This window comes from Dermacentor andersoni, chromosome 5, assembly GCF_023375885.2.
Source record: "Dermacentor andersoni chromosome 5, qqDerAnde1_hic_scaffold, whole genome shotgun sequence".
Lineage (NCBI taxonomy): Eukaryota > Metazoa > Arthropoda > Arachnida > Ixodida > Ixodidae > Dermacentor > Dermacentor andersoni.
This window is the reverse complement of record NC_092818.1, coordinates 16801226-16824788: the sequence shown is the minus strand read 5'-3', so window position 1 is coordinate 16824788 and position 23563 is coordinate 16801226. Positions and strand designations below refer to the sequence as shown.

At 50.2% G+C, this 23563-nt stretch overlaps 1 protein-coding gene across 6 annotated transcripts in view; it reads left to right on the top strand.

The window, feature by feature from the left end:
• Window positions 1-8694, top strand: part of Hr3 (nuclear hormone receptor 3 ROR-beta) — a 152901-nt gene extending 144207 nt beyond the window's left edge. For all 6 annotated transcript variants that reach the window (XM_072288153.1, XM_050177388.2, XM_050177386.2 and 3 more), the window contains one exon: window positions 328-8694. In XM_072288153.1, the coding sequence (XP_072144254.1) occupies window positions 328-587 (260 nt within the window). In that variant the 3' untranslated portion in view covers window positions 588-8694. The remainder of the gene's footprint in view (window positions 1-327) is intronic.
• Window positions 8695-23563: the final 14869 nt, after the last annotated feature.

The window sequence follows — 23563 nt, the reverse complement described above, 5'->3', positions numbered from 1 at the left end:
AATTTTCGTGTAGTCTAAATGAAATACTTATGAGTTACTTGTGAGTTATGAGCGGATCAACGCGTGTTCTTACAGCAATCATTATTGCTGTCCAGAGGTACCGTGTGGTCCACAGTTACGGTGGAGAACGCAAGTGTCGGAAGCGTACCATCTGGCGGCTCTGCTGCAGATAAAGCGTGGTTGTTGGCGCTAGCACCATTCCGCACGCCAGCGCATGGCGTTGCCATAGCTTCGGCCCGTGCGGGCCGCACAGAGCGACACCGCAGGCGGCCGCGCGTTGCAGGGGGTTCCCTCTAACGCTCTCTGTCCTCGCTTCGCGTGGCGCAGACCGGCCGGGCCTGAAGGGCGTCTCGGAGATCCAGCGGTTGAACGCGGCCATCCTCAAGTCCCTGCGCTACGAGCTGGGCAAGACGCACGAGCAGCCGTACAAGGGCGACGTGAGCGCCTTCGACTGCCTGCTCGCCAAGCTGCCCAGCCTGCGCGAGGTCAGCCTGCTGCACATGGACGCGCTGGCCAAGTTCCGGCGCACCGTGCCCCACCTCGAGTTCCCCGCGCTCCACAAGGAGCTCTTCTCCGTCGACATCTGAGCATCTTTCCTGGCGACGAGTTCATCCTGCGGTGCAGAAGGCCTCTCTCGACTCCGCCACCACATCCGGCCGTCGCTCGCCCTGCCGTCGCAGCAGCGCTCGCTTGGTGCTCGCTTCACTGTGGAGCTCGCTTGGCTGCGGGGAAAGCCTAGCTTGTAAGGCTGTGCTGGGCAGCACCGGCTGCTTGCCCAGACGTCGGCCGGGGCTGCCCCCTGCGAACGTCGGGCAACCCGCTGGAAACGGTCGTGTCTTCTCCGGAGCAGTTCGGGGCACTTTTGGCTCGAAACTTTCAGCCTGGTAGCCCGCCAGCGAGCGTGCTCGCTTTTTAGCTGGGAATCGGTGCCCGCGGTAGCTGCTACGCGTCTCCGGGATGCAGTGTGCCTTTCGACCCCGACCTAGTGGACTTTGGAGAGACTTTGGATATGTCCCAGTGACTTTGATGCACATGGCGTAACTTTCAGCAGCATGACGCCGCCTGCATCCGCACCCTCACATGTTGTACGCTGCCGGCATGCGTCCCAACAAACGACACCGGCTTTGGCTCCGCCGGGACGTTTTGGCAGAGCCAGAGCGGTTTCCTTTGTTGCTGTCGTTTTCTTCGTGTGTTGCTTAACTTTCAATCGTCATTTCAAGAAATGCGACGCTGATCCAACGCGGTGTCAGGCGCCAGCTCGTCGCTGTTGCATGGCGCGCTAGTGCGGCACCGTCGGTGGTTGTGTGCCTCTGGTCACCAACTCCGTGGTGATGTGAAAAACATCAATCTTACATGATGGCAGCTGTGCTGGGTTCTAGAGTGGTAATTGCCTGATGACTCCAGTGGCCCACAGCTGTTGTATAGCGTTGTTTCGGCCATTTCTTACGCGGCGGGCAAAGGCAACGTTGGACTGCTGCGGGATATTCTTATGGAAGCTGGTTTTGACTCTGCTGATAAGGGAGCTACCGGAGAAGACACATCGTTCTCAGGAGCCCCCCCTTTTCCCTGTTTGCCTTGTTGATCGCAGGCTGAAAAAGTTGTTTCTATCTGTTGCTTTTATATTTAGGTAACTTCTTTCGCTTGAAGAAATCTTATGCAAAATTTGAAGCCTTCTGGAAATGAGTGTCGGGAATTTACAGGATGAATTGCTGTCGTAGTTTAAGTACCACTAACCTGCATGCACTCCGGTCGGCCTTCTCTTTTGTTGAGACTACAGCTGATTGTTCAGGCCTGTTTGATCTTGTGCATGTCTTCGGCACATCTGAGCCTGTTTAAGTTGACAGTGGTGTGGTGTGCTCAGTGCTGTTTGGTTATAAGATACGTTCTTTGAAATTTAGTAGAAAATCGTGCCACACTAGGTGTCTTTTTATCTGCTTAACTTGTGCGTGCGCAAAAGAAATAAATCAGGATAAATTTTCGTTTTACACCTCCCTTGTACCAATATGAGTTTGCAAGGAGAATGGAGGTTGCTTAGTCAACATTGTATTCAAGCTCGGATCCTTTCTTCTATCAAGGATCGATCGTCATTTTTTCCCTTCAAGAGTCGTGCAAGTTCTTTCTTCCGCTTGGCGTAGTCAGCATATTTCTTTCTGTCTTTACGACGAGCGTTGACGCAGACGCCCAGCTCAAAAACCAGCCGAGGCTCCTTCGAAGGCAGCGTACTTTTTCGTCGTTACCATTACGTCATCCTAGCATAGCTCAGACCGAGTCAACCATCGGATCACGTTCACAGCTCGAGCACCGCGTATTGCCGCCATCTTGTTTCACTTCCACTCGCAGCTTCCCACATCGACAACACTGCCACCAATTTTTCTGGTCGATTGTGGGGCGCCCCCATGTGCAACTTGCAGCTATCGCAAAACTTAAAAGTGTGTACGGTGTGACGTCGACTGAGCGTGTCGAGAGAAAGGCCGTACCGTGGTCGTGGTGTGGTAGTGTTCGCCAACGGGGACAGTTGTTGGTTATCGTGCGCAAAACCGTTGAGGAACGCGGCTGGTCGTTTCCAAGCCCGCAGGTGATGGTGCTTTCTTAATTACGGAGCTTGCGGCGCAGCGTGCGACACAGACGGAGAGGGAACAAAGAATCACGTGGTGGTGCGGTTTCGGATCAACGCGTTGTCCCTGCAGCGCGTTGTTGAGATTATTGACCTCTTTCTTAACTTGTTCCTTTCACTGTTCCCTCGCTTTCGCGCAGGCGTTGTTCGGTGTCGGGCGTTTTCTTGTTAAGCCATTCGTGTTTTTACAAGTTCTTGTTCTCGCTGTAAGAGAGGTAAAAACAAAAAAAATCACGTGCTAACTCCGCGGTAGAGGTCAAAAAGAAGCTCGGGCACATACAGAAACACAGAAAACAAACGCAAATACATGCACACACACACGCAAAGATTACGAAGCAAAACCCAGCGCTGTACATAACGAATCATTACCAGGTAGACATGTCGCGAGGCTCATCCAAGAAATTTTGTTTGTATTATCTTTTTTTTTGTCGCTGGGAGGCCGTATAAGTCTGCCTCCCGGGTAATCATACACGGAGAGAAAGAGAATGAAGAAAAAAAAAAAAAGGAAAGAACAGAAGCAGAGCGAGAGAAGCAATAATGTGATATCTTACACGACACCCCGTATTATATACAGAGAAAACACGAAGAGTTCTGGGCTGCCCCTTGTACATAATGCGCACCTTCGCGACCGGTCGATCTCCATAGATGTGTAATTACTACCATTATTATTATTATTATTATATTATTATTATTATTATTATTATTATGATATTATTATTCTTTTTTCATGCGACGATAAACTAACCGTATTTCTGCGGGCCCTGTTTCGAAAGCCTCTACGTCAGTGCCGTTGTCCTGTGTTCTCGAAACCTGTTTCGTCTGCTTTCTTGTTGACAACGCGCAGGAGAGCCGGAGGTTGTGCTCGCATTTGTTCTCGGTCGTCTGCTCAGGGACGCCGCTGCGATCGGTGCTAGGGGGTTGCCGGGCGCTCGCGCACACTTCTCGCCGCCGCCTTGCTGCTCTCGCCCGCCGTCGCCGGGAGGGAGACGTTGCCGCCACGTTGGTTTTTTTCCGGCGCGACGGACGCAGTTAGGAGAGCGCTGCAGTTGAAGTAGCTCGCTGCGAAGTGCTGCCGTCTCTGCTACACGCGAACACGCACGCACGTGCTACTTTGCCGGGGAGCTTCCGTGGAGGAATAGACCGATATCGCCGCGTTCATAGCGCATGCGTGCTTGCCCCGCCAGCTGTCGGTATTTACCGCTACGTTTCCCGCTGTACCGGTCAGCGCTTGTGTGGCCTTCACTCACATTGCTCACCTGAAAGAGTAGTGCCCAGGCAAGCTCGAGTAAAGCGCTGAAGAGCTGCATTGGCAATGTGAATGCGGGTTATTTGGGACGGGAGTTCGTTTTTATCCGATGCTGCTAGTATTGTAAAATCCTTTTATGCTCATTATGCAGTCTCTTCGCATCGAGGGTTAAGACGCTTAAAGAAAAACAGAGGATGAAAAGGGGGAGGGGGGGGGCTGCAGAACTAGTGACTAGCATATGCTAAGGACTACTATCGGCATTTATTGTGACAGTGATGGCGCAGTGAGACTCGTCGCGCAATCGGACTATTCGCGTAAATGGGCGCATTTCCTGCTATACCTGCACGCTATTGGGAGTAAAACCTAAGTGTCCCGTGTGCTCAGAGTACGCACCATGGCTCCGGGTGAGCCGGTTTACGCTAGGCCGGGTTAGTGCTCGGCTGTGAGCTTGGATTTTAACAAAGAGCGCCCAGCGCCATCGAGCGGCAGACGAGAGCGTCCGCGCGCGCGGGAAGTGTGCACGGCGCCTGGTCGCTCAGTTCGTCGGTGTAGACCATGTTGTTTCGTGGATTGCTGTTAACGAGTGTCGACCTCCGAAAATATTTCTCCTGCTTGTCGTTATGCGGCGCAGCGATTCGTTGAGCTCGTTGAAATATGTAGTTGTGGATAAATGAAACGTCAAACGTTCTTGAAGACTACTACTGTGCTCCGCTGCTGTACAATGCATCCTTTCTCACTTTCTTAAAGATTACAAAGTCTTCGGTGAAAGGTTTAGATGTTTTAGACAGCCTTCGGGGTAACACGTCCTCTTTTTTTTTAATGTTATATGCTCACTTATTTATGAAGCACAAACGTGAATGTTCGTTTTATGACATGACATGACTTGAATAAATGTACATTGTATGCCATCTTACTTTTCATTCACCTGTTCTGCTCATTTTGACTTTCTTTGTGTATACTTCTTGTATTCAGTGAGTGCTACAGCCCTTTCTTTGAGACCCAGTTTTTGGTTGCACCACATGGTTCCGATCCTGGAATAACAGTCATTATTTAAGTTTGCAGTGCAATCAGCGATCCCCTTGCGCCGCAGATTTTAGCGTTGTCCTTCGTAGCCCCTTTAGGCTTAGCTTCTTTGAAGCACGGGCACAACATGGATGCATCAAAAACTCAGGTCGTCGGGAAAGGGCTCGCACATCTGTAAAAACGAGTGATCGTACGTTACTGTCGCCGCCGTCGTTTATTCATTTCTTTCATTCTGTCCGAGCGCGTGGTCTTATCATTCCCCCTGTTCAGCCCTCCTTCATCCAGCCCCACACCGGCCCCCTTTCGCTTATTATTATTAATTTTTTCATTAGCTTCTTACGTTGTTATAGTGTGCGCGTTGTCGCTGAATGCTAACTGCAACTGCGCGCGCGCTTTCGCCCATCCGAAGCCTGTGTCATGCTACTGACCCTTCACTTCGCTGCCATCACGCATATGTCACGCGTCAGCATGCTGGTACAAACATGCCATCCATAAACGCATAAACGAGGACGTGCACGTCAATCTGAATATGTTGTTTTTGTATTGTCTTCCACTGTCTTTTGTGTTTCATACTCTCCCTTTCCGGCGCACACTTAGTTCGTGCGTGCCAGACGGGGGGCGCTAACGCAGCTAGCCGCCTTCCCCGGCGCCGTTGTTCGCGCGCGCACCACATCGTCACTTAGGGAGCGTGCACAGTACAAGGGAGAAAGTTCACCTGCTTTAGGACGCTATCGACGTGGCACCTACCTCCAACACTGTTCCTTTCGTTTTGTCATTACCAGAGTTGGAGACACATGCTGTATGTACGCAACGTGTTGTTCTTAACTGACAAAACGCATGGAGAGATGGAAAGCGCCCGAGTAATGCGCTCTTGCAGGACTCGGAGGGCCCCGTGTACAGAGTTAACAACACAGCAACGCTTCTTATCGCCAGCGACAGTGTCTTGAGCTTCGCTGCGTTTTCTTTCTGTCTGCGTCTGTCCTGTACCTGAATATGTGAGCACTTTCTCGGCAACGTTCTCCTGCACGGAGTGCAGCAAATGAAAAAGAAAAGCGAGTGGTGTAGCGTTTAGCAGTCGCGCTCTGACGCCTTCCCGAAATGAAAAAAAAAAATTAGTTCGTAAAGTAGCAGTATTATAGGCGGGACAATCTTTGAGCATCTTGAAGTGGCAGAGAACCGTTGAACGTGTGTGAAAACCCGAAAACGTCTGCATGGTTAGTTTCATACTGAAATCGCTTGTGCTTAGCCGACTATAGTAGGCGTCTGTTCGTAACACATCGACAGGTGGAGTTGCGCGTCTACGTTCTTTTTGGCCGCGATGCTAGTTTTCTTTGACTACGTGGTTGAACTGAATGTTCGCAATGCTTGCAACAAGTCAGTTCGAAAAGGTCGACTGTGAGCAACATTTAATTCCTATCACTGCTTCTCGGATTACCGCCTTCCCCATTATTCAGCCACGGATGCCACGTTTTCGCTAGATTTGCTGCCTTCAGGACCGACTTTTATAGGACATGTATTTGTCTATAATGGTTAATCGCATGGCACATGAAAGGCAACTATGTTTAAAAAAATGAATTATGACTCCCCGCTTTAGAGGACAGCGCAAATGAGCAATACATGACTAAATATTCTGGAATGAGTTCTATTACTTTCGGGATAAAGCTGAAGATATACTTATTGTGCCCGTTCGTGAAATGCACGCCCGCAGGACACCGGTCAGCGGAATCCGAGTCTTATAAAAATGCACAACACACAAACGGCATGCAAGATTAATCATGTTGCACTGCATGGAGCGGTGCTTTTGCTTCTGAATCGATTGTTGACAGGTTGACCCTGCTATTTATATATTTGGTTGCAGTTCAGTTGGCTTGGAGGCTTGCTGAGTCCATTTAGAAAAGGAAGTATACAGACTAAACATTCTGTCACAACCTATGTTGCAAAAATGTCCCTTAACCGGAAACATCCCAAATGACGGTTATTGTCCGAGGAAATGGCAGAGAAAAAAAAAGAAAGGAAGCTCCGGAACCTTTAAAATTGCTTTCCATGAGACAAGGGTGAACTTACGCATGACGGGAGGTTAACGTAGCAGTTATCATCCCATAGCACTTTTCACACTCATGAACCACAGGAACGTGTAAAAGTGCAAAATTGGCTGTCTTTTTCTGACCATGTTAATAGCTTGATTTCGGTCTCCTCGTGGATCACCGGGAATGAAGGGAAAAGAGAGGAAAAGGGGTTGAAGCAAAGAAAGAGGGGGTAGTGAGCTAAATATTCGAGTTGGTGAGCAAAGCACTGATGGAGGCGAAATTGCGACCGACGAAATAGAAAGCTGACGTTATTGATGTTTCACAAGCATTACTTCCTGGTGCCATAAATTAGCGATGGACAGCTCCATCGCATTCTTTCTCCCGTAAATCGTTGCGGTGGCGCATTATTCCCGATTCTCCCCAGACGCACCCTCTCTTTTTCCTTTCCCGATTTGCTCGCTTCCTCGGGTTGCGTCGAACGGCGGAGAAAAGAAAAAGGAAGAAGGTGCAACGATAGGTGCTGCCCTTCTGTGGACAGGCCGATGTTTTGAGGAAGCGCGCGAGTGTAAACCACTACAGACAAAGATGCTACTATATTCGCAACATAATATATTATTATATTATAGAGAGTGCCTTCATTTTCACCTGCTCGCGTAACACATACAGTCGGTCATGCCAGCCAGCCTCAAGAGAAGCGCCGGCTTTGTCTTGATCAAGCGTCGTGCTGTAGCCGTAGCGGTCGGGGATGATGGCCTGCGTCGCGCGTGCGCCGTTCCCTTTCCTATTCGTCCCGCTCTCTCCACACGCACGGCGTCACGCAAGCGGCCTGCTTTGTAGATACACCGCTTCTCCTCGCTCGCTTCAAACACCGACGATCGTCTCGGGTTTCTCGCTAGCACACACACTGCCATCGCGGCTGCAATTGCGGCCTCGTTTTCCGTTCGTCACCTTCCCTGTGTTGCTGCCCAGCGTGCTGTGAATCTCTGGTCGCATCCCGAACGAATCATTGCCGTGGCTTGTTTGCTTCCTGAGGACATGCCGACTGACAGCCTTCATTTTTACGGTACTTTTCGACGGTCTGGCGGCTAAGAGCTTCTGATTGTCCTTAAAGCTTTCGGAGTACCCTCCACGTTGATTCTGCCAGAAGGGCCATTGAACTGGACAAAGCAGTCGTCAGGCTTATAACGAATTCGCACATGGCACGTCGAACGGGAATACACGCCGCAGTGTTGCCGAGCACGAGATCGCGTGCTCGACGTCAAACACAATTGAATTTGTAAATTTAGCAGGAACTCTGCTAGTAATAGGAATGACAGCAGCAATTGGCGTTATTCGTCCTGACACGCAAAGAACGCGTATTCGGCGCATTTATTGGCTAACCCGGCCGCGTCTCTTCTACGCTCGGGAACACGGCGCGCAGGTCCTCAGGACGCAAAACGAGCGGCGCGCACGGCTTTGTCGGGGCGCTTCGCACTCGCGCTCTTGTGCGTTCCACTAACCATTGTTCTTTCGGTCCTCGTTGTTTGATCTTGTGTTCTCCAGATAACAATGCGTTCTACAATGTAAATTTCTTTCTTGCGAGTGGTTCATTGCTGTCCTCGTGACAGCCAACGTTTTATCTTTGGCGCCTGTTTCCTTTCTTTGCCCTACCGTGTGTGTCGTTAGGAACTCTATGGGATGGAACTTATTATTTCGACAGTGTAATATATATATATTGAAAACGAATAAATGAATAAAGAGAGGCGTTTCATGTGACACAAAATAAAGTGTATCATTCGAGGTTCTCTTGTATCCCTGTCTTCATCAACGCAGGCCTTTGGCCTGGCATTGTGGCCGCCATTCTGATACGTGCCTCGTACAACTTCAAAATCTAGAGCGGTAGAAGAGGAGATGCTAAATGGTGAGTCCTGAATGTTGGCTCTGCGAGTGAATGTAGCAGCGAAGAGGCAATAGAGAGGGACTTGGAAAATTAAACAGAGCCCATCATTTGAGGATGTGTTACCACGGTTAGCATTCAAGCGGTGGTGCGCACGTAATTTGGTGGTGGGAGATTCCTTGTCGAAAGGATTGGTAAGGATTTGTTCAATGTAATGTCAGTTCAAAAGTCGTGTATATTGTAAGATTTGTGTGTTAGATTTGTACAAGTGATCAGTGCACCAATAATTGGGGGTAAAAGAAGATTAATTTGCCTTGAGAAGATTGGCGGTGGCTTGAAATGGTCATCTCTGAAACTGGTCATGTATGGTCATGAAATGGTCATGTATGAACATTGTACCGCAGTAGGGCTCCTCTGCTGAGTTTCCTTCTGGGCAGGCTGCGCCACCTAGCGGCGCGCTCGAAGCTTCTACGCGGCCTCCGAGATCGCACCGGTGCGTGCGGACGCTGAGAAGTAATCCCTCGTTACCTATAGCTTGTTGTGGCAGTGGCTGAGCGGGTAAAGCATCGGGATACTGTGCTCAGGAACCCTGTTTCGATAGCGACCAGTACCGAAGTTATCTTTTTATTAGAAAAACCGCCGAAAAGGCTAGAAACGTGATACGAACAGCCAAGTGAGTAGGCAAAGTAGGCTAATAATGCTAACCGCATTGAAAGTCGAGATTGATACATTGCACGAGGAAACGTGAAAAGCGATATAAATAGAGAGGAATGTGAGCAGGAAATACAGTTGAAACTTGATTTCACGAAGTGATAACCACGTTCAAATTATTTTGTTAAATCGGAAACTTCGTAAAATCGAGAAAGGAATTTTTCGGTCCTTCGAAATCTAAATTTGTAACGTAGCGACAGACAAAAGCTACCGCGGCATAGTACATTCCGCTAATCCAATCATCTGTCACATAAACCATGATATAACGAAAGCAACCACCGCCGCCCCTACAGAGGCGGTGTTGAGTCCGCTGTTCTGTGCAAAGGCGCGGCGTCATAATAAAGCCAGGGCCGTGACTAGGGCGCCTAGATGTTTTAACGCGATATCTTTAGAGCGCGCGCTCGAAGAAAAATCCGTCTGTGTGAAAATTGGAAAGGAATCGTCGCTTTTCTTGCTCATTTATTTCAGGGAAAATTTCGTTAAACCGAGTTCGGCCAAGTTAGTTTCGTTAATTCGGGTTGATGACAACTTTGAATCCCATGGCTACCTCCGCGGGAATGGAAATTTCTTCTTAAATCAGGATCATCGTAAAATCAGGTTTCTTTAGACTGAGGTGTAACTGTAGTAAACGGGCGCACACAATTCTGAGATAGCAAATGGCACTCTCATATGCGTCGCAGTCCCCGTTGTTACGTTTGACCGCCGGGAGCTGGCGATCTTCGGGGAAGCGACCGTCGGGATGGCGCCGGCAGGTTTGCTGCGGCGACTCGCTTTGTAAGGACCACAATGCGCCGCGTCCCCAACCGAACGACGCCGAGATGTCCACACGCAGTCGGCGGACCATGTATTGTTAGTGGATTCGCCGTCACCGTCAAGACTTGTTCGAAGCGCTGGAATTCCTGGAATAAGAAGTTTTGTGGCGCCGTCTCACGGTTCTGAGAAGTCATCAGTAAATGGACAGACGCGGCGGCCTCTATCTGCGGAGTCGACACTGGGATCAAGAGGCGCCTGCTCAGGGCAGGACCCTTGTCTGCGAGAACCCTCTCACCTCGGTGTGGTCAGTGAAACCTGTGCGGAAGTGAGTCTGTAAACCCTCGCCCTCAAAGCGGGTCGGCTACGATGACTATGGACGCTCCCAGGTCGATGGTTGAACTGCCGTTTTCCCTCACCTAGGGATCTAGGGAGGAAAAGTACACAGAGTACAAGCACACAAAGTACACAAAGTACACAGAGTACAAGTACACCTTAACTACACAGAGTGTACTCAAGGAGCCATTGGCGGCTTTTCAGTGTGCATTCCTCTTTCAGTCATGTTAGACTGATGAACTGTAGCGTTCTCATGTAGATACTGTAAATAAGTCCCATATTCGTTGTTCTCGATGAGAACGAGTCTCTCCCTTCACAAACGTGGTCAGCGTGGATAAGTTGGACGACGGCATGGGCCAGCTAGCATCTATTTCATGCCGGACCCCAACCATTACACTGTAGACAGCATGGAAGCCAACTAATGCTATAGCTGCCTTTAGCGCAAGATGTCCGCTGTGACCAATGTCGTAATATTTTTTGGTTCCGGTATGTTTAGCGCACTACAATGTGCTTGCTTTTCGCTACACAGAAGACGTGGTATTGTGTCATCAAAGTCGCAGGTGTCACAGGGCAATCTTCTATTTCAATAAGAAAACAACATGACATAAGCGCGACACCAAACCTCAAATGGTACGCCCGAGTTTCTTCGCGGCTTGGCAGCCAAGCGGAAGACAGAGCTCTAAGCAATGAAATAGTGAATGTTAACGACTGTTGGCCAAACATGTTGAGTTTCGCCACTGTAACCTACAATCACGTGCCGTGCAGCGAAGTTTTAGCCATGGCGTCCTACCGTGGCTGGAATGGTCGGATTCGTTGGCGCTACCATTTGCACTGTGTTGTCGGCCACTGATAAAGCCATATCATAAATGCCTGTTCTACGGCTCGGTGGTGTAACTGTGTAATCTAGGATACGAATTGTTCACGATATTCGCTGCGTATAGAACTTTGAATGCGTTGGAAGTTTGCATTCGAACCGGAGATGACCCCCCTCTCCCCGCCTCCTCCCCCAATATTGTCAACGTATCTCGCTTATCTCGACAGATGACCATCTCCCATCCGCTTTGTGTCACCTTCCGTCCGCTTTGAACACTAGCGCTTCTGCAGACAAGTGGACGTTCCCTTAACGGTTCTGGCTGGGCGACTATATTGGTAGTGGGCAGCGCGAAGGATGATGAAGAAGAAATGACCACACAGGACTAGCACTGAACATAAACTAAATTTTGTTACAGAAAGCGCTTGTTTAATATTCTGAATAAGCGTTCAATCTCGTTCAGTAGTTAATGTGATAATAAAGTGCAGTTGAAGTTCAGCGCTCGTCCTGTGCTGTTTTCCGTCCTCCTCGTCCTTGTCGTTCGCGCTGCCTGTTTAGATGAATCAACACCAACTCGCCCAATTTTCCGTTCTGTTCACTATCTCGCCGTTCCATTGCAGTTTTCCTGCTATCCCCATCTTCTTGCTCGGTATCGACACGGGACTGTGGTGACCTCCGGAGGCGCCGAAAAAAAGAAATATGCGGACACAGAGAGCGCTTCTCCGGAGACCTGGGAAAGGGAGGTCTAGGTCTGTTGGATATTTAACCTTGTATTCCGCAAATTACTCAAGAGAACGCTAATCTTCATGGTGGTACTTCATTTATTTAACTCACGAGTCATGAAAGGGATGTACAGGGTATGAAAGGGAACACGTGGAGGCGTGGCTCGTGCTGTGTGGAGGTAGTGTTCCTGTATATCATATACATGGACGCTATGCGGAGGTAAAGCCCCTTGATCATTTGAAAGTAGTGACACTCTCCTCCTCACGGCGCTTTCCTCCTCGATTCTCCTGGCCCGTCGGCTGCGCACGGCAAGCTTTTTCTCGTGGGATCCCGCGGACGGGCCGCAGCATTTTATGTAGGCGGGTCATTTTGGTCCAGTTGCGCGCCCCAGTGGCGTTGAAAATTTTGAGAAATGCTGATAACAGCATCGATAATTCTGAAGGCAACGTTTATAATGAGGTTGGTTTTTTCTTAAAGCCGTATGAACGGGCGTATACTGATGTAAAAGGAGCTTTGAGGCGAGTTCTATACTCCAGACAATTTTTCTGCCACAGGATGAGATGGTTTGTGCATCTGATGTAGTATTGCTTGTGGCACATCCCTCTGTGTATGGCTTACTAAGCGAAAGACTTAGATCCCTGTTTCAAGGGATCTAAGTGAGCTATAGAAAATACCACGTGACCGAAGGAAGGCCGGAAGCGAACCAAAGCATGTGCATCCGTGTAAAGAGTTGATTACTGATTAGGAAAGTTAGGTAATGATTGATTAGTGATTGCATTAAGATAAATTAAGGTGTATTGAGAAGAATTAAGGTGGATGAAAGTCAATGAAGGTGGATTAGGGTGCAATAGGGAGGATTAGGGTGGATTAACCAGGATTAAGGTTCATTAGTTCCCAGGATTAGGGTGGGTTAAGGTCGATAAAGGTGGATTAGGATGGACGAAGGTCGATTAAGGTGCATTAAAGAGGATTATAGTAGACTAGGGTGGATTAAAGTGAATGGAGGAGAATCAGGGAGGATTAGGTCGGATTAAAGTCGATGAAGGTGAATTAGGGTGGATTAAAGCGAATCAAGGATGATTAGGGTGAATTAAGGAGGATTAAGGTGCATCAAGGCGGATTAGGGTGGATTAAGGTTGATTAGGGCGATTATGGTGAATTAAGGTGGATTAAGGTACATTAGGGAGGATTAAGGCCGATTAAGTTGGATGAAGAATTAGTATGGATTAAAATTTATTACAGTAGGCATTACAACCTTAATCTTCCTTAATCCACCTTAATGCTCCTTCATCCACCTTAATACTCTTTCATACACCTTGATCCTTATTAATGCCCCTTAATCCATCTTAATAGTGCTTAATACGCAATGATCCACCTCCATCAACCCTGTTACGTTTCGCCTACAACGCGCGGTAATGCCGGCGCGGATGCAACGGACGCCGGGGCTTTGTTCAAAACGGCGGACATTTTGGCCTGCTCGACGCCGCCGCAACGCCTACCCGCCAAGCGTGTCCAGGCGTGTTTCAGTGCCACGTGTCTTCGTGTGTGCGTGTGTGTGTGTGTGCCCTCGCTTGTCAAAGTGCGGCAGCCGGGGAGCGGAGTTCCCCGAATGAGGAGCCTGGACGTCTCTCGGCTCAACTGTTCACGCCGTCGTGTGGGTGAAGGTTGGCGATGCGTCACTACACTCGGTTCAGCAGGTCTCTCGGCCCGACAGTTCGCGCCGTCGTGGGCTCCTGCTGCGCCGTCCCGTGACCTTCATCCCGTGACCTTCCCTCCTTCCCTTTTGGACCGCGACGCCGGGAGTATAAGAGCAGCTGCCCCCGGACGCCAAGAGAGAGGCTCCGATTTGTACTATTGAGTTACGTGCTCTCCCGTCTCTCCACTCCGGTCGACCTGACCGGCCGCTCTTTTGCTATGTTAGAATAAACAAGTTGTTCTGTTACCAGTCTTCTCATGCTTTGCCGGGACCTTCGGATGCTTCCAGTGCCCCAGGCCGCCAGGCCAACGCTACCCTTGGGGCTTGCGACCCATTGGCAATAACGGGCGTCAACACCGAGTCCCCAACAACTCGGGCCAGCGGTGCGATTCCAACAACCCTAATACAGCTTAGTCGAGCCTAATCCTCCCTAATCAGTCTTAATCCTCCTTTATCAGTCATAATTCAGTTTAATCTACCCTAATCGAGCTTAATCCTCCTTCCTCCACTTTTATCCTCCCTAATCTAGGGTTGCTCTGGCTAGTTGGTAGTTCATGATAAAAGTGAAGTAGAGCGCGAAGGGCAAGGACTGCGAGAGACGACATACACTGCGCTCCCAAATCATTCTTCATTCACCGTAATCCACCTTAATCGGTCCTAATACTCTTTCACCAACCCTATTTCACCTTAATCCCCCTAATCTGCATTAATCCTCCTTCATCCACCTAAATCCTCTTTCATGCACCTTAATCCTTCTTCATGCACCTTAATCCTCCTTATACACTGTAATCCACCTTAATTCACTCACTAATGAATCATTAATTAACTTGGCTAATCATTATTTCTTACAGGGGTGGATATGCTTTTGGTCGCCTCTGGCCTTCCTTGGGGCACGTGATATTTTCTGTTCACAACGCGACCTTGAAATATACAGATCTAAAGGCTTTCGCCTTAAAACTTGAAAAAAAAAAAACGCTATGTGGACTAGCTAGCATTCATCACCTGCAATACCACGGGTATACTTGCCACTAATTTTTTCAGGGCTTGCATTCATTGTATCTGACTGACGCACAGATCGATGTAAGCTAGAAATAATAGCCCCTCTACAAGCTGCTAGTTCAATTTTCAGTAACACAGGCAACAGATCCTAACAATCGCGAAAAGTCCGATCGAGAGGCTGTATAATTGTTCAACATAATTGTTCACAGCGGAAAGCACAATCTCATCTATAGTGCTGCGTTTCGGACTGAATAACAACAGTTGGTGACGTCCGAGGTGATGGAGCCGCCGCAGAATATTAAGCATACTGAGGACAACCGCATTTTTATGCAACGTACAAATTGCTGCAACAAAAACGCTAGTGAGCACGCCGGAAGAATGAAAAAAATTTAGCATTACGGGATGCTTTGCTACGAGCGATAAGAAAGACGCCTCACCTCGCAAACAACGCCGTTCTTTGTCGGAACAAAGTGCTTTCGGTCAATGTTATGCAGCCACTGCTTCCTGAGCAAGCCGTCACGCTTTCGGTGTGGTATCATAAATGCTGCATAACTATCATCAGGCTTGTTGCTGCAGTTATATGCGCAACAGCACGGCATACCGCTAGCACATAGAGCGGGATACACCGCGTACAACGCTCGCTACGCCGAGCCAGCCGAGCGGAGGAGAAAAATGGCGCAAACTAAAAAGAAAAACACAAGCAAAATGCAAGATCCGCGCGTTTCCAAGAGCAACGGCAGGGGGACCAATCGTCGTGAGAAAAACGGGGGTAAAACTGGTTGGCACCGGGAGGGACGCGCAAGGGACGAGGAGGAGGCGAGGAGGTCGCGCGGCGGCGGCAAAGTTCAAAGAGTGGCGGTACTTTAGGGGACTTTATGCGGAGGTAGTGTTCCTGTATATGCTCCCGCAGGGAACAGAGTTGCGCATACCTTTTCCGGCGCCGCTCGCACCGCTATTCGCCGAGCGCTATCACGTGGTACAACAATGACGTCAAAGGATCAACTGCGCCGCTGCGAAGCCAACTTCACGGGCACGGCGCCGGCTCGTTTCTGTCAGTGCCATCGAAATTGCAATCAGCGGACCGTCAAGCGTGCGTTGCACCGATCGGCTCCTGGTTGCAGGTACGGTGTTGGACAATATTAAATTAAAAACTTTATTGAAGCGGTAAGAAACACGTCATTTTGAAACTTGTATTCCAGTATGACGGGGTGCAGCGCACCAAACTGCACAAATCGCACTTAAGGTGGCAAAGCTTATTACTCAGTGCCGTGCGGACGGACGAGACCGGCCAGCTCCGAAAGGCACCAGGATATGCGAGGTGCGTTCGCCCTGTTTACAGAGGTGAGTTCGGCTTGTTTACACTAAAGCAGCATTTATCTCGAGTAAGCGCTGAAATGCGTACGTCTGGCATGAGAGTTTGTTCACTTGTGCAATTTTTGGAGTATATGTGCAGCGCGACACAGACGCGGGACAAAGAATAAACGACACGTCTGTGTCGCGCTGCACATATTGTTGCATCTGGGTCGCAAGCTCCAAGGGTAGTGTTGGCCTGGCGGCCTGGGGCACAGCTGGAAGCATCCGAAGGTCCTCGCAAAGGATGAGTCGACAGCTAACAGAACAACTTGTTTATTATAGCATCGCAAAAGAGCGGCCGGTCAGGTCGACCGAAGTGGAGAAACGGGAGACCACGTTACTCAACTGAAGAAATCGAAGCCTCTCTCTTGGCGTCCGGGGGCAGCTGCTTTTATACTCTCGGAGTCGAGGGCAAGAAGGAACGGCTCGGGAGAGGCGCCCGTGACGGCGGCGCACGGACACGTTGAGACAAGAAGTGACGCATCCGCCGGGCCGGCGCCGGTCAGACCTCCTCGCTTCACATTTGGGGAGCTCCTTTCCCCGGCTGCCGCGCATTGACAAGCGTGGGCACCAACATGCACACACACTCACACACACACACACGAAGACACGTGGCATTGAAACATGCCTGGACGCGCATAGCAGGAGGCGTTGGGACAGCCATGAACTGGCCAAAATGTCCGCCGCTTTGAACGAAGCCCCGGCGTCCGTTGCATCCGCGCCGGCATTACCGCACGACGGAGGCGAAACGTAACAGACCGCCCCGCCGGGAGAAGGAGATCCCGATGGTCAGGGGACTGCATCCGCTGTCCGGAGGGATGTCGCTCGATGAGGCTCCTAACCGAAGTCGGTCGTCCCTCGGCGTTTCTTGAGCGCAGCGCACAGAGAAGGCCTCGTTCTCACGTTCAGCTTCACACAGGACACTGCAAAGTGACTTCGGGAGAGTTGCCATTTTTGTTCTCGTTCCCAGCAAGCGTTAGAACTACGCCGAAACTCAACCGTTCAGTCAGCAAGCACGACACAACCCTCACTAAGCCATGCCAGGCTCTTTTCCCTTTTATACTACTGCCTAGTTCCTTACAGTAGTCTAGCAGCACTCACAACGCGTCCACAAATTGGAAAATTGCACTAGAAAGCACGTCATGACTTTGAAACACTAAACAAAAGCAATATGTTAAAAATCCTGCCTCAGGAAGAAAAACATCAGTAACAAATAACTTTGAGGCTGATTCCTACGTTAGGGGCCTCGACTTAAGCCATCGGCGTTACCGTTGAGACTCCCCTTTTTGTAACGCACCTCAAAGGAATATTGTTGCAAAGCGAGGCCCAGCGCAGGAGGCGGCCATTTTTGGAAGAGATGGTCTGCAGCCATTGGAGAGGGCAGTGATCCGTCTCAATGATAAACCTTGAGCCCGCTAGGTAGCATGACAATTTCTGAACGGCCCATACGAGACACGTACACTCTTTCTCGGTGGCGCTGTACGCCTGCTCATGACTGGTCAGCTTGCGACTAGCATACAGGACGGGGTGTTCCACTTCTCCATTTTCCCGTTGGCACAGTACAACGCCCATGCCTCGCTCACTTGCATCGCACTGAACAACGAACCATTTTGTGTAGTCTGGCGATCGTAGCACAGGCTGGCTTGTTAAGGCGCTCTTTAGGGCGTTAAAAGCTCTTTCCCTTGTCTCGTCCCAGACGACTGTTTGGGGCTCTGTTTTTCTTAGAGCATCCGTCAGGGGAGCCGCGATATCAGAGTACCTGGGGATGTACCTCTGATAGTAGCCGGCGACACCTAAGAACGACCGAATATCTGTCTTCGTGCGCGGTTGCGGGAAGTCTCGTACAGCGGCCACCTTTATTTCAGAGGGGCGGCGACGACCCCGTCCAATCACGTGACCGAGGTAGACAACCTCGGCCTGTGCTAACTGGCACTTGGGAGCCTTGACTGTCAAGCCCGCTTCGCGCAGGCGGGTTAGCACTGCCCGCAAGTGTGCCATATGCTCAGACCAGGATGCGGAGAATATCGCTACGTCGTCTAAATACGGTAAAGCGAATTCTTCCTGTCCCCGCAACACTTTGTCCATGAGGCTTGAAAAGCAGTATGGCGCGTTCTTCGAACCAAAACTCAAAACTTTAGGACGGAATGTTCCCATTGGTGAAATGAACGCCGCATACCTACTAGCCTCTTCTGTAAGTGGAACCTGCCAATAACCCCTGAGAAGATAAGGTGCTCCTCGATGTTAGGGATCGGATAAATTTGATCCTTAGTGATGGAATTAAGCCTGCGGTAGTCGACGCAAGGACGAGGTTCCTTGCCTGGTACCTCAACTAAAATCAAAGGGGAGGCATAATCACTCTCACCCGCCTCAATAACCCCGAGCTGTAGCATTTTCTTTACCTCAGCCTCCATAATATTGCGCTGGCAGGGTGACACCCGGTACGCCTTGGATCGTACTGGCTCTGGGGAGGTAAGTTCTATTTCATGAGTAAGGACAGAAGTCCTACCAGGCCTCTCAGAGAATTGACCTTGAAACTCTTGTAAGAGCTGGTGTAGTTCGGTTTTCTGCTCAGGCGACGGCGGTGCTTTACTGATTAAGTCACTAATGACTTGATCGGTGTCTTCCCTGTTCGTCACTGAGCCTAGTCCCGGAAGCTCGACCGGAAGCTCTTCGGGAACGTTTACTATCATACACACCACTGGTTCCCGTTGTCTATAGGGTTTGAGCAGATTACAGTGGTAAACTTGCTGTGCTTTCCGTTTTCCTGGCAGACTCACCACGTAGTTAACGTCCGACAGTTTTTGAACAATCCGTGCTGGGCCCTCCCACTGCACGTCGAGTTTGTTATTTAGCGATGTGCGCAATATCATTACCTCATCGCCCACCTCAAAACGACGGGCCCTGGCTGTCCGATCATAATAAACCTTGGCCCTCTGCTGGGCCTTTGCGATTGCTTCACCTGACAACTCCTGCGCCCTTCTTAAGCGTTCGAGGAGCCTAAGCACGTACTCCACCACGACTGGGTCGTCGCCCCTGCCTTCCCACGAGTCTCGAAGCATGCGAAGCGGAGACCGCAGCGAGCGACCGTACACCAGCTCAGCTGGCGAAAACCCCGTAGCCGCATGCGGCACGGTCCTTAATGCAAACATCACCCCAGGCAGACACAGGTCCCAGTCAGTTTGTTATTCAAAACACAATGTTCTCAACACGCGCTTCATGACGGAGTGGAGCTTCTCAACGGAATTCGACTGTGGGGTGTACACTGAGCTGTGTAACAGCTTTACCCCGCACCTTTCGAGAAAGGCTGTCGTCAAAGCGCTAGTAAACACTGTGCCCTGATCTGACTGGATTTCCGCAGGAAAACCAACTCGCGCAAATATGGACAGTAGTGCATTGACTATCGGAACTGAGCTGAGTTCTTTAAGCGGCACTGCTTCAGGGAACTTTGTCGCTGGGCAGATCACAGTCAAAATGTGTCTGTACCCCGTGGTTGTTACCGGCAGAGGTCCCACTGTATCAATAACGAGCCGTCTAAAAGGCTCCGTAATGATAGGTACCAGCTTCAACGGCGCCCTCCATTTGTCCCCTGGTTTGCCCACCCGCTGACAGGTGTCACATGTCCTCACAAAGTGTTCTGCGTCACGAAAACACCCTGGCCAATAGTACTCTTGCAAGAGACGGTCCTTAGTCTTCTTAACTCCTAGGTGTCCGGACCACGAACCTCCATGCGACAAGCGCAACAGATCCTGACGGTAGCACTGAGGCACGATCAGCTGATCGAACTCCACTTCCCTGCGGTCTAGATACTTCCGGTACAGGACCCCACTTCTTTCCACAAAACGAGCATTTTTCTTGGCGATACCTTCCTGACATTGCAGCGCATGTTTTCTAGGCTGCCATCCTTTTTTTGCTCGGCTATCAAAGCCGACCGGCTGACTTTTAGCAACCTATTGAGTCCATCTGACGTAGGCGCGATGAGCAAATCTGCAGATAGCTCTTCTAACTTTCCCGTGTCGGGCATTTCCTCTCCAGTATCTGGTGCCTTCAACGCTACAGGCTCAATTTTATTCAGTTCGAACGTGCTCTGAATATCAGCTAGCTGCACCTCCGACCCTTTCTCATTGTTCGACAATGTCGGCCCCACAACTACCGCCTTTGCAGCGAGCTCCCGAACTCTGGATCTGGTTAAGGCCTGAACGCTAGCCTCACCAATCAAAAGCCCGTTCTCGCGCAGGAGGTGATCGGACCTGTTCGAAAATAGGTACGGGTACTGGGGGGGGGGGGGGGGAGGCAGCATAGATGACACTGCGGCCTCCGTCTCAAGTGCTCCGAAAGGTCCTTCAATAAGCACTTTTGCTACAGGTAGACACACGCTATGAGCTTCCACGGCTCGCTTGATCCATGCGCACTCGCCCGTTAACATATCGGGTTCTACGTAAGAGGGGTGAACTACATCCATTGTAGCTGCGGAATCACGAAGCACTCGGCACTCTTTCCCGTTCACGAGTAGGTCTCGCACGTAAGGCTCGAGAAGCTTCATGTTCTCGTCAGTGCTGCGTAATGACAAAAATACGACTTTTGTTTCTGGACACTGCGCCGAAAAGTGACCCGGCTTCTGGCACCTATAACACACGCGCGCTTGCCTCGTCTCGAACCGCCTTCTGCGTTCAGCTTCGGCTGCCGCCGTCTCCTTATGTTCGGTCGGACTGCTTTCACTCGCATCCGCCCTACGTGTGTCCCCCCTTGCTCTCATGGGCGTGAACTTCGGCCTCTCAAACTTGGAGCCAAATTCACCCTTTTGACCGTCCTTAGCTCCGCGAGCGCGACGCGTCACAAACTCCTCGGCTAGCTCTGCGGCTTTAGCCATCGTACTAACGTCTGGCCTATCCAAGACCCAGTACCGCACGTTCTCAGGTAAACGACTATAAAACTGTTCCAGCCCGAAACACTGCAGAACTTTCTCGTGGTCACCAAACGCTTTCCCTTCTTTGAGCCACTCCTGCATGTTTGACATAAGCCTGTAGGCAAACTCTGTATATGACTCACTTCTGCCTTTGTCATTTTCCCGAAACTTCCGACGGAACGCCTCCGCTGACAGCCTGTACTTTTTTTGCAGACTCGATTTCACTTGGTCGAAATCCTCTGCCTACTCTCTCTTCAAGCGAGCGACTACCTCGGCCGCCTCGCCGGGTAACAAAGTGAGCAAGCGCTGTGGCCACGTTTCCCGAGAGAACCCCTGCTTCTCGCACGTTCGCTCAAAGTTAACCAGGAACAAACCAATGTCCTCTCCAAGCTTAAACGGCCGCATCAGGTAAGTCATTTTGAACGATACTCGTTCTCCTGCACCATGTGCCTCACTTCCATTACGAGCGCGTTCCATCTCTACATCGAGACGCTTCATTTCCAAAGCGTGTTGACGGTCGCGCTCCTCTTTCTCTTTTTGCTCTTTACGTTCGCGCTCGTCTTTCTCCTTTTGCTCTTTACGTTCGCGCTCCTGTTTCTCTTTTTGCTCTTTAAGTTCGCGCTCCTGTCTTTTTGCCGTCTCCATCTCCTCAATGGTCTCAAGGCATTCCGACAGCTCGTCATCCTCAGCTTCTAACTCAAGAATAGCCCTTAGCAGTTCTGGTTTTCTGAGTTTGTCTGAGACATCCAGACCCAACTCTCTTGCAAGCTCCAGCAATTTCGGTTTGCGCAACGACTTCCAATCCATGGCTGCTCTGAATGCTGCTTTCTCTAATGCCTACTACTGTCTTGCCGCAAACTAACCCGGCAGCAACGACAACCACAATTACCAGCTCTGTTTCTGACACTAACAAAAGCCTGGCAAAACTCAGAAGAAGAAAGTCCCGGACTCACCAAACCTCGCAGCCAAGAATTCAGCGCAGTCGTTCCGCTGCAGGCAACCAGTCATCACACAGGGCTAGTTGCACTGCTCCCGGATGGTCGTTGTGCTGCTCAGCATACAGTCGACCGCATATCTTTGCTGCTGGCCTCCGTTGTCGCGATCTCACCGCTGGCAGCCAGTTGTTCCATCTGGGTCGCAAGCCCCAAGGGTAGCGTTGGCCTGGCGGCCTGGGGCACAGCTGGAAGCATCCGAAGGTCCTGGCAAAGGATGAGTCGACTGCTAACAGAACAACTTGTTTATTATAGCATCGCAAAAGAGCGGCCGGTCAGGTCGACCGAAGTGGAGAAACGGGAGACCACGTTACTCGACTGAAGAAATCGAAGCCTCTCTCTTGGCGTCCGGGGGCAGCTGCTTTTATACTCTCGGAGTCGAGGGCAAGAAGGAACGGTTCGGGAGAGGCGCCCGTGACGGCGGCGCACGGACACGTTGAGACCAGAAGTGACGCATCCGCCGGGCCGGCGGCGGTCAGACCTCCTCGCTTCACAGTTGGGGAGCTCCTCTCCCCGGCTGCCGCGCGTTGACAAGCGTGGGCACCAACATGCACACACACTCACACACACACTCGAAGACACGTGGCATTGAAACATGCCTGGACGCGCATAGCAGGAGGCGTTGGGACAGCGATGAACTGGCCAAAATGTCCGCCGCTGTGAACGAAGCCCCGGCGTCTGCTGCATCCGCGCCGGCATTACCGCACGTCGGAGGCGAAACGTAACAATATACGCCAACAATGTTAGATGACCAACTAGCCCAATTCGCTGTGTAGCTTGTACAATTGTTCTGGCTATGCGGCCCTAAGAGTATGTTCAAAACAGAGTAAATACTAGGAGATACGATTTGCCCGATGCATCCTGACTGATTTTTTTTTGTCGGCGTTCTCATTTTTCATGTAAGGTCGATCAATGTATTCGCGTTCATTATTTTGTAGTATGCGAAAACGTCGTGCGCTCCCGCTGATGAGACAGCTGTGATAGCTTCAGCATTTACTGCCCGCGATATGTGACTTGTTCGATCAGCCTTAGTCGACGTGAGGAATGTGAAATTATTTTTGTACATTTAATTGGTGCTGTGTTATAGTAAATTAACCTAAGCAGTGTGATGAGATAAAGAAAGATGTGTTGTCATATTAGTCTGCAATCTGTGAATCATTACTTTGCAAGTTTGCCATCTTATGTGATTATAGTGCAATAAAAATAACCTGTTGTTACTCTTAATAACTTATTACCTTTCCAGTGGCTTTGAATTCTGCCCCCAAGGCTCCAAGAACCAGCACTCATCTCCTGCTGCCACCAGCCATTGCTCATCCATTCCCTTGTACGAAATAAATTCGATCTAGAAGCTCGTGCATTTTGAATATTGTTCTACTCACAAATTTGCTGCTGCAAAGCAGCTGTTAAGTTTGCGGTATGAATCATAAAAATAAGCTCTGCATAAAATGTGCGCAAGTGAACATTTGAAATGCGTTTCAATATACGTGTCTGTACCGCATATAT